This window comes from Pelobates fuscus, chromosome 11 (genome assembly GCF_036172605.1).
Source record: "Pelobates fuscus isolate aPelFus1 chromosome 11, aPelFus1.pri, whole genome shotgun sequence".
In the NCBI taxonomy this organism is placed as follows: domain Eukaryota; kingdom Metazoa; phylum Chordata; class Amphibia; order Anura; family Pelobatidae; genus Pelobates; species Pelobates fuscus.
The window spans coordinates 33541228-33553241 of NC_086327.1; the positions used below are offsets into that span (position 1 = coordinate 33541228).

General features: G+C 42.9%; 1 protein-coding gene across 1 annotated transcript in view; it reads right to left on the reverse strand.

Annotated features, from left to right (window-relative positions):
* Positions 1-6362: 6362 nt before the first annotated feature.
* Positions 6363-12014, reverse strand: part of LOC134577544 (carcinoembryonic antigen-related cell adhesion molecule 19-like) — a 411821-nt gene continuing 406169 nt past the window's right edge. Inside the window, exon 7 of the mRNA XM_063436327.1 lies at positions 6363-7332. Within this exon, the coding sequence (XP_063292397.1) occupies positions 7318-7332 (15 nt within the window). The 3' untranslated portion in view covers positions 6363-7317. The remainder of the gene's footprint in view (positions 7333-12014) is intronic.

Consider the following 12014-nt stretch of genomic DNA (forward strand, 5'->3'; position numbering starts at 1 on the left):
ACTACCACGGGAGTAGTCTGGTTGGAGCCTGGTTGCTGGAGACCGACTGTCTCCCCTTTAAATACACCGCTCTGCTGCTGGAGACCGACTGTCTCCCCTTGAGTTACACCGCTCTGCTGCTGGAGACCGACTGTCTCCCCTTGAGTTACACAGCTCTGCTGCTGGAGACCGACTGTCTCCCCTTTAGTTACACAGCTCTGCTGCTGGAGACAGACTGTCTCCCCTTTGGCTAATCAGCCCTGTTGTGGGGGGGCAGGACCGACCGTCCCTACCCCCTGTGCTGGAAGTGCAGAGACCACGGTCCCATCTGCACAGGTGTGGGGCTTACAGTCTCCCCCTGGTACATTAAGCTGCCGCTGGGGAGAGGTAGTAACCAGCTCCTCTCCCATTAGAACATTCTGCCGCTGGGGAATGGAGACTGGGCTCTCTATTCCCTGTACATTAATGATCCGCCGCTGGGGAGAGGTGGTAACAATCTCCTCTCCCATGCATACTTCCCGTCTCTGCGGAGGGAGACCGACTGTCTCTCCTCCCAGCACAGAGTCCTGCTGTGGGGGAAAGGGGGCTGGGCTCTCTATTCCCTGCTGGATACTCTGCCGCTGGGGAATGGAGACCGGGCTCCCAATTCCCAACAAATCACACTGCCGCTGGGGAGGGAGGACGGCTCCTTCAGCTCCCTGTAACTTGGGCGCAGAGACCACGGTCCCATCTGCGCTGGTGTGGGGCTTACGGTCTCCCCTTGGTGGGTTAGGCTGCCGCTGGAGAGAGGGTGTAACAAGCTCCTCTCTCTGAACTGTAACCTGCCGCTGGGGATCTGGGCAGACTGCCCAGCATCCCTGTAGGGCCGGTAGAGAGACCTCGATCCCATCTCCACCTGCCATCTGTGGGTCTCTCCAGGACCAGTCTATGAGGTCCCCTACTTCTGCAACTGGTAGTGAAGCAGGGGGTACCTCTGCCGCGTTTTCCCAGCTATAGGCTAGCAGGTCTGGGTCTGCCACCCAGTTTTCCCGGTCTGCGTCCCTGCTCTGCGGCTGGCAGGAATTTAATAGTTCTACATAGTCCATCTCCAGCTCTCGTTCCATGGCAGCGAAACGGCGGAGGTCTTCTCCCAGTCCAATAGATCTCGGGCCCTGTATCATCTCACCTCGGTAATGAAAGATAGCCCAGTACCGTGACTCTGCTGGACTGCCGAAGTCGACATCCTCCACTAAGGCTTTCCACAACAGGCCAGGGCTCGTGTAGTTCTCCCCCTCTGGATGGATGCCCTCTGCCCTCCACGTCTCTGGCTGGACAGTGCACCACCACAGTGCCCGGTATGAGGCGTCCAGGCTCAGTTCCCTTTCCACGAGGTACTCGAGTTGTCTTACCCGCTGCCCTCCAGGTTGGTCTCCCAGAAGCGGCATCCGCCAGGCCATTTGTTCCTCCAACTGGTATGCGACACCAGGAAGGCGCTGCTGCCGTTGATACTGGACTTCCTCCAGGACATCGTACCATAATTCTTTCCGGGCATTATCTCTCCATTCTAATTCACTCTCTCCCTCAGGTGTGTGTGTTGCCCAGGGGTCTACGAACCCCATTTTCCCAAATCTTTGTGTAGACAGGGACGCTGTAGGCACACTAGCGTCGCCCTCAATTTGTAAATCCAAATGTACTGTGTCTCCAAGCTGCTTTACCTCGCACTAGGACGCCATCCCACCGCTGCCACCAATGTAACGGATCGCCTGGCACCCCGACTTGGTACCTCCGTTAATGGATGCTCCTAGCGCTTCCTGAGGACTCCAAGCACTCTGGCAGACACCACAATCACCGAATCCGAGAAACCTTTAAATTCTCCCAAGCATATGAATGCTGTAGACCATTGAATAGGAACCATACGAATAGGCTTGTACTCCTAGCAGTCAACTGGAACAGCATGCAATAAATCCTTCCCCCAATAATGAGACGACACATCAGGAAAAACAGGAACTCTGGACTGGCTCATCCAGCCTGGCTTTCATTTCCATCTCACACATACAGGCCACACCCAGGGGGAGGCATGAAATAACCAATCCGAGATATGGTACAACCCACACATCCCCTCCCCTTAGCCTGAGAGATAATCCACTTATTATACAGTTTAAAACATAACTTTTACACAATATCTGTAACTTCAAAACCATACATCACATTCACATACAAATCACATATTCAGACTCAGCATACTTTAAACATAAACACTTCCAAAATTCAGGCAAATCCCTCCAGTGGATCAAAAGTTACACGGAAGTCCTTTTATGACCGACCGCAAGCATATTTTCTTGCCCAAAACAGTTCCATAGATTTGGGCTGTGCGGTCGGTCAATTCCCGGCATAAAAACGGCTAAGTCCCATTCGAAATGTGCCTGTACTTCGACTTTGGTCGAAGTGTCGAAGTGGAGTTGATGTTAAGGGTCGGCGGTGTTCGAAGTTAAAATGGCCGCCGCCACGTGGTCCTTTGTCCGATACCGGCCGCTTCGACGACTTCGACAACTTCGGTAACTTCGACAGCTTCGACAGCTTCGACCGCTTCGACCGCTTCGACAGCTTCGACAGCTTCGACAGCTTCGACTGCTTCGACAGCTTCGACTGCTTCGACAGCTTCGACAGCTTCGACTGTGTCTGAAGTGCCATATACAAAAGTACCAATCTGTCCCCAAAGTATTTAAAGGGCTAGGGACAGTATTATATCAATCCACATGTCCAAAAGTAGTTCTTAAAGGGTCAGTACATTATGGTAGCAGTCCATAAGCCCCAATTCAGTCCCTTAAAGGGCAATACCTCCCAGGGACCATAATCACTGGGCAGGAGGCAAGCAACCAGGCTTCTCCAGTTCTCAGTGGCGAGGTTGGTTCCGCCACAGGTGCCTAAGTATTTAATCTTAGTGGTCTGAAAGTTCATGGGTATTTTAATTGAAGACATTGATGTGGATATGCTGGGCTTTGGTCTTATTGATATTTCATTTGTAGTTCGAGACCATGGCATAGTCGTTTCGTGCAGACAAAAGCAGGGCATAGAGTGCATAGGGTCAGTCATTGCCAGGATTAGGTAGTCGGCATAGGCAGCAGTTTTACATTAGTCTCCATGGATATGTAAGCCTTTGATACCAGTGTGAGCCCTGAGGGTTTGGAGAAGTGGTCCAAGAGACAGGATGAATAGAACCAGGGAGAGGGGGCAACCTTGTCCCATTCAGTATTCAAAACAAAGACAGGTGTGAATAGGTAAGAAGTAGGTTGGCAGTGGGGGAGCAGTAGAGTGCTTATAGTGTGTCTATAAAGGGTCGTGGAAAATTTATGGAGAGTGGAAAAAAGAAACGGTCAAAGTAATCTGACAAAATCCTGTTCAGTGCCATGAAAAAGAACCAGTGTCTTGATCCGTCAGAAGCTTGCGAACCAAATTAGGTCAAGTGTATGTCTAATGTTGTCGCTAGTCTCTCTAGTGGGAATAAACCCGACTTGATCCAGGTGTATTAAAGGATTGAGTTGGTCTGCCATGAGTTTTGTAAATAGTTTAACATCCACATTTAATTGTGATATAGGGTGATAGTGGTTGGACTCTAAATGGGACTTGTCAGGCTTTAGGAAAAGGTAAATGTTCACCTATAGCAGGGGTTCTCAATTAATTGTTCCCATGGAACCCTTTGAAATAGTGTATCAGCATCGTGCCGATGCATAAATCTTTTTTGTGTGTGTCTGTGTGTCAAGGTGTGTGTATCTGTGTTTGTATGTGCCAGTGCCTGTATCTGTGTGTCAGTGTGTATCTGTGTGTGTGTATGTATCTGACACACATATACACACACACTGGCACATATATACACACACTGACACACAGGCACACACACTTTGACACACAGATACACACACTCTGATACACATACACACACTCAGATGCACACAGTGACAAATAATCACATCTTGACTCACAAATACACATACACTCAGATACACACACTGACATACACACACACACATAGACACATACAAACACACTGATATACACTGGCACATACACACACCAATACACACATACTGACATACACACACACACACACACACTCAGATATGCACAGTGACACATACACAAACCTTGACACACATACACTCTCACTGACAAACACACACTCTTTGACAGACACACATACAAACACATACACACATTTATTGACAAACACACATACACATACACTCACTGATAAACACACATACACTTTCAGTGACAAACACACATACACACACACACACTCACTGACAACACACATCCACTCTCAGTGACAAACAAACATACACACACTGACAAGCACATATGCACTCTCACTGACATGCACACATACACTCTCACTGACAAACACATACACACTCACTGACAAGCACACATACACATACATTCACTGACAAACAAACATACACGCTCAGTGACAAACAACATACACACACTGACAAGCACACATGCACTCTCACTGACAAACACATACACACTCACACACTCGCTACCAAGCACACATATATTCTAACTGACAAACATACACACACTCACTGACCAGCACACATACACACTCACTGACAAACCCACATACACTCTCAGTGACAAACACACATACACACACTGACATGCACACATGAACTCTCACTGACATGCACACATACACTTTCACTGACAAGCACACATACACACACATACACTGACAAACACACATACACTCTCAGTGACAAACACACATACACTGACAAACACACATACAAACTCCTTAACAGACACACATACAATTTATTTATTTTTTAAAATTTCACTCCACCCAGCCTCCCTACCTTTGGGAGTGCTGGCATGGAGTCTTTATTTCCCTGGGGTCCAGTGGGGCAGCTGGGCTAAGCGGCTGGCGTGCGGTCCCCGGGGTCCAGTGGGGCTGCTGGTCTGAGTGGCTGGTGTGCGGTGCCTGGGGTCTGGTGGGGCTGCTGGGCATAGCAGCTGGTGTATGGGCGTACAGTGTGGGCGGCGAAGGAGCAGTGATCTTCACCTCTTAGTGATGCCAGAGCCATAATGACGTCATATTACGGCTCCGGCATAACTGCGGTGCGCCCGAGGGAGCTGAGCAGGAGAGAGTGCTCCCTCCCCGCCGCCTTAATTATTAGCAGCACCCAACTGGACCAAATTGCAGTGGACATTTTGTTTCCCAAAATGATGGCGGTTCCCCGGAACACCAATTGGGAACGCTGACCTAGAGCATATCTGGCGGTAATGCCTAACCATCTAAAATTAAGTTAAAGAGATTGCAGAGATGTGGGGTTAGTAGGAGAGCAAAAATCTCTAGTAAAGCCATGAAAACCCCTTTGGCCCGAGCATTTATTTGGTTCAAAAGTCTTAAATATGGTGACAAATTCCTCTGGTGTGACTGGTGTCATTAACTTGTTAGCCCCTTCGAGAGTGAGCAATGGTAGTTTAACTGGATTTAGATAATTGTCAATATGAGTCGTGGTTAAGTCAGGCTCGTGATGAGTCTGTGGGCTATGGTCATAAAGAAAGAAGAAGTAGTCTCATAATATTTCAGCTACCTGTTCTGTTAACTCCCGTGTGTCACCGTCAGGCGAGTTAAGCTTGTCAATCTGTTTGTGGGCAGCTCGACATTTAAGTTTGTGGGCCAGAGGGTGAATACACTGGAATGTTTGCTTGATCATTTTTTATGAAAATGAAGTTTGATAATTGACTGATTTTATGTTATAAAAAGAACAAGTCAATACAAGTCTGGTAGCCCTTTAAGTTGGACCTCAATTGGGGAGGTTGCAACTTAGTGTTCCATTTTGACTAGAGATAGGTGGTGCTATGCTAAATAAAGTCAACACACATATCTCTTGTCTTTTGAGATGGGTTTTCACTGTAGGAAACACTCACATGGGTATTGTGATGCATAATGTTACTAAAAGCTCTACTTTTTAACTTGGAATCACTAGTCACTATGGAGTTAGATTCTATTTGACACACATAATACATTTTATTTTGGAAGACCTGAAGTGTGGGTCTTCTTCGTCATGGTCCTCTCTTGATTTACAGAACTGGTGTGGAATTTATAGTTGCAAATTGATGTCTATTTGATACCTCACCTACTGGTGACTTCAGTGACCTAACCTTTATGACAGTTCAAGTTAATTATTATTGTGTACACCAAAGAGAAATTTGTAGGTATCACACTGCAATGCAAAATGAGTTAGCTTATTGAAGCATTAGGACAACATGCAGATACAATGTTCCAGCCACAAGAACACCGCTAAATCCACCAATGTAGTATCAAAGAAGAGAAGCACAGGCAGCACTCCAGGATATAGAAGGTAAATTTATTCGTGGGTTCACCACCTCACCAGAATAAGTGTGACGTTTCGGCTCCTGAGAGCCTTAATCATGCATAAGGGATACGGCATAACAGCAGTGTTTAAATAACCCCAAAACCAATTAAGTTAATTAAAGATTACAATCACATGTTAAAACATATTTATAAGTGACATCTAAAAACAAGACATGGAGTCTACTCAAGTATAGGATCAGGATTTAAAGTTGCAGTAATATATTATACAATCACATAGTAATACATTCATCTCTAGTTAATATTCCATAGCATGAAAAAGTTAAATGTCCTGTCTAGTACAGCAAGTTAAACTGCATATATAAACCCATGCAATAGGCAAAAATTACAATAATTAATTAGAAATTACTATACAAATGAAGTATATAGATATATATAAAGATATGCAAAAGCATTTCATTGCGCAGTTCTTATATAAAAAGATAGAGTGGAATCTCCCAAAGGGTCAGTGACATCCTAATGAGCTTTTATAAGTTGGCTAAACTATAATGGCACAATGGATTGATAGACCAGCATACTCATTAGCCAGAAGCAGATACACTGATATAGATTTCAGCTTTCACTTGTTCTTTGATGATCTTCAAAAGAACTGCTGAATTCCAGTCACATGGCTGGTATGAACAATTTATTACACAAAAGTAGTTGATGTAAAATAAAATTTGCATTTCACGCAAAAAAAAAAAAGTCTTCCTAAGTTGGTTCAGATCTCCATCGGCTAATCATTTTATTACCCCTTTATTCACAGAAGATTTGGTGCCTTTAGGGTCTCCCATCATCTCGCATTGATGATGTCAGTATAATTGTCAGAGGTCACTCCCATTCAAATCTCCAGCAGGCAAAGGTAATAATAGTCCATAATAGAGTGTTATAAATAACGATCCCCATAAGTCTCTAGCAGTGTTAACGGAATTGCGGTGTCATGATACGCAACATCTGGTTTCATAATGTTCCAACTATAATGTTGCCATCTTGGTGAAGGGAAAAGGATGGGAAAAGCAACAAATTGATCAGAGATAATCTCAATATATATATAAATATATATATAGATAACCTAAAAACTTATTTTAGATAAAATATTATATCTTCATAATCTCGCGTCTAAAATAAATATTAAATACCTAAAAATGAAATTTCATAAATATATATATATATTTACAGTTAAAGCATCACTATAGAGTCAGGAACACAAACATGTATTCCTGACCCTATAGTGAAAAACCACCATTTAAGTGGCTTGCCCCCACCCCCCCCTCCACCCCTTAGACCCTTCAGAATGGACTAAAACCTTTTTTTCAGCTCTCCACAGGTCTGCCGGCAGCGGTCCCGCCCCCTATTTATTTATTTATATTTTATTTATTTATAAAATATTTTACCAGGAAAGATACATTGAGATTTCTCTCGTTTTCAAGTATGTCCTGGGTCCACAAATCATTGCATTGTTACAGTTAGAATACAATAAAATACAAATACAATATTAATATACAATATATACAAAATTTAACATAGAACAGGTAGGAAATATATCATCAACAATGACAGGTACATTCTGTTTTCAAGTATGTAGAGAGGGATCTCTTAAAGGACTTTAAGCTTAGGGAAGATTTTAATTTGTGCGGGAGGTCGTTCCACAAATGCGGTGCTCTGTAGGAGAAGGAGGATCGGGCTGCTTTCTTTTTATATTGAGGTAGACCAAGTAAAGTGTTGGTACTGGATTGGAGGTTATAGGAAGTGGGAACAGCCGGGGAAAGCATTGCGTTCAGGCAGGGTGGGAGTTTCCCCGACAAGCTCTTAAACACAAGGCTGGAAAGATGAAGGGTGCGTCTGGATTCCAGCGACAGCCAGTTTAGTTCTTTTAGCATGTCACAATGGTGGGTCCTGTAATTACATTGTAGCACAAATCGGCAGAACGAGTTATACAATGTGTTGAGTTTATTAATGTGGGATTGCGATGCAGATGCATATACTACATCCCCATAATCAATGATTGGCATCAGCATTTGCTGTACAATCTTTTCCTTTACTGAAGGGCTTAGGCAGGATTTGTTTCTGTACAGGGCACCTAGTTTTGGATAAAGTTTAGATGCAAGCTTTTCTATGTGCAAGCCAAAAGATAGATTGGGGTCTAACATCATACCCAAGTATTTGAAAGAGTGGACTGCGGTCAGTGTGCCATTTGAAATGGTTTTGATGGATAGGTGGGAATTGTGTAATTTGTGTTATTTAGGTACTGTTCCAAAGATCATTGTGACAGTTTTGTCAGTGTTCAGGAAGAGTTTGTTTTTTGCGATCCACTTTTCTACCTCTGTAAACTGGTCTTGGAGCACAGCCTCAAGCTGCGGTAGATCGGAATTGTTCGCATAGATTACCGTGTCATCTGCGTACATGTGTATGTTTGAGGATTTGCAGACATTTGGCAGATCATTTATAAATAATGAAAATAGTAGGGGGCCGAGAATGGAACCTTGGGGAACACCACATGTGACTGGGAGAGGGAGGGAGTCGCTGTCAGAAATGGACACATATTGTGAGCGTTCCGATACATACGATTGAAACCAGTTTAGCGAATGATCACCAATACCTGACTTTTTGAGTTTGTGCAGTAGAATGTTGTGGTCTACTGTGTCAAAGGCCTTTGCAAAATCAAGGAAAATAGCTCCAGTTAGGTCTCCTTGTTCCATGCCAGTTTGGATGTCATTGCAAACTTTTAAGAGGGCAGTTGTAGTGGAGTGATTCTGGCGAAAGCCCGATTGATCAGGGGTCAGATAGTTTGATTGTTGGTAATACTCACATAGTTGCGTATGGACACATTTTTCTAAGATTTTTGACAATACCGGGAGCAATGATATAGGGCGATAGTTAGAAACCAAAGTAGTGTCACCACTTTTATGGATAGGGACTACTCTTGCAGTCTTCCAAAGTTTGGGTAAGTATCCAGACACCAAGGATTCATTAATTAGAGTTGCGATGGGTTTAGATTAAATTTTTTGAAGGACCTAGTTATTTTAACCTTGGGAGAGGATTTAATAGCCTTTATTTTGCGCACACAGTACACTAAACAGTGATCACTGAAAGTGTTTGGGATTCTATCAGGAGAAGTGGAGAGAATCCAATCCAGCAGGGTATGGTTATGGCTTTTAATGTTTATGCGAGTTGGGGAGGAGATTAATTGCGTTAGCTGCAAAGTCTTAAAAAGCGTGCAAGAACTATTATTTTTAGGATTCAGCCAATCAATATTAAAATCTCCAAAGACCAACAGTTCACTTTTAGGGTTTTGAGCAATGGTTTCACTAAGGAGATGGGCTATGTCAGAAAGGGAATGCACAGGGGAGCTAGGTGGGCGGTAGATTCCTGCAACAATGATTGATTTACTGCATGGGATCTCAATTGTGCCAGAAAGGAAATCAAAGGTGGTAGGAGGACTAAGGTTTTGTAAAGGGGTAAACTTTATGGAATTGTCAACATAAATAACAATGCCTCCTCCTCTCTTTGCTCTGTCATTTCTAAAACATGAATACCCCTGTATTGCAATGGCGGTGTCTGGTATTTTAGTCGTTAACCAAGATTCTGAGAGCACAATGATTTTTGGTTTGTAATGGGAACACCAGGCTTGCAGTGCATCCAGTTTAGGGAGTAAACTACGGATGTTGCAGTGCGCAAAAGAGAGGCCTTTTTTAGTGGGGAGATTAGGACTAGAATTAGCTGAGGGACCAGGGTTAGACTCCACATCATTTGCAAGGGCAAGTAACATAAGGAATAGGAATTTGGACATCATTTTTGTTTGGGCATATAGTGAATGGGATACTTTATAATTTTGAGAGGTGGGGGTAGGAGGGCTATTTTTTAGAACTCTCCACCAGCACTCAGCAGGTAGGTTACAGGAACAGAGCAGGCCATGGTGTATGATAATTTGTTTTCCAGTTTGAGGTGTGTGCTTATTCTGGTACTGGTGTGAACAGAATTGAATGGAAAAAAGGATTATTAAGAATAGCAGTATGGTTATATTTGGATTCATGTTAGTGGTATGAGGTGTGCAGCTGAAAGTGAAACTGAAACAGAAATTGTGAAAACAAAAAGAATATAGTATTGGTGTGTGAGATATCTATTTGTAGGGAGAGAGGGTATGTGTTCTAAAGAGTTAAGAGATTGGAAGGGTGTGATGATCGGTGTTTGCACCTGTCAATTTCAAGAGATTGAAAGTTGTGTGGGAGACTATCTATAAATGTAGAATTAAGCATGGGGTGGGTGGGCGAGCGGTAGGGTGGGAGGGAACCGAGTCTTCCAGAAGGCTACCTGTTTCAAATGGCCATGGAACAGCTGATGGAGCTCTGAGTTCTATGCTGGGCTGGGTATGTTTAAAAATCAGACTGTGGGAGAGAGATGTATATTAGGGTCAGATGGGCTAAGAGATTGGGGGGGGGGGGGTACATAGATGGACATTTGATTTAAGGTCATTTAAGGAAAAACAAAAGCTAAGATTGAGAATTACAGAGATAAGACAGAGGTATTTAAGTAGGGAAATAAAACCATTAAACAAGGAACAAGAAAGATATATGGGCCTGAGCTGGTTAAACTAACTTTTAACATGATGGACAAAGACAAAGGTGATAAAATACTTTGCATGATTAGCACAGGCTATAGTTACAAAGACATGAAAATGTATACATTGAAAATACTAAAACTAAATAATAGTCACGAAATATAAAAACATTACACATACAACAAAATTAACAGGTTATGTAGAAATAGAATGAAATGTGAGTCTTCCAGAAGGCTACCTGTTTCAAATGGCCATGGAACAGCTGATGGAGCTCTGAGTGACATCAACAAAATTGCTGATTCTTAGCCAATCGCAATGCATCTCTATGAGGAAAATTCAGAGTCTCCATGCAGAGCGTGGGGACGCTGAACGGCAGGGCTGCCTACTGTGCAGCACTGAGCCAGGAAGCCATATGAGGAGTGGCCACTTGGAGGTGTCCCTAGGGACAATGTAAACACTGCATTTTCTCTGAAAAGGCAGTGTTTGCATGAAAAAAGCCTGAAGGGAACTATCATACTCACTAGAACAACTACATTAAGCTGTAGTTGTTCTGGTGACTATAAAGTCCCATTAAAGGTTTTTTTAGTTGTGATTCTTGTAATAAACATACAAATACAGACACAGGAATAGAAAGGGCATCTCATTTTAGGTCTGATGCTAACAAAAATGTTTACAATATTAACACTTTAATTACACGTTATTCTGCTAAATTTATTTATCTGTTGACCTGCCCGTGACAACATCAATATGTAAGCAAAACTTCACTAACCTGTAAGCAAAACTACACTAAAAGTTCACTTAAGCAAACATGTTGGCCATACAAAAAGAAATAAAAAAAAAAAAATACAGAATTTCCAATCATTTTGTGGTAAAACATGGGTAAGATCCTAAAAAAGTTACAACTTATAGGTACCAGTCAAAAAAAAAATTGTAGGCATAATGACCCTGAAATTTTTTTAGATATTACTGAAATGAAATGGGTTTTTGAATTAGAACCATAGTTTGCTGTGGTTTAAAAATACATTTTAATGTAAGTTTTTCTGTCTAACATATTTAATAATATATGTATAACTATAAATATTCACTCCAAAGTAATGTTCTAATTTAAAAGAT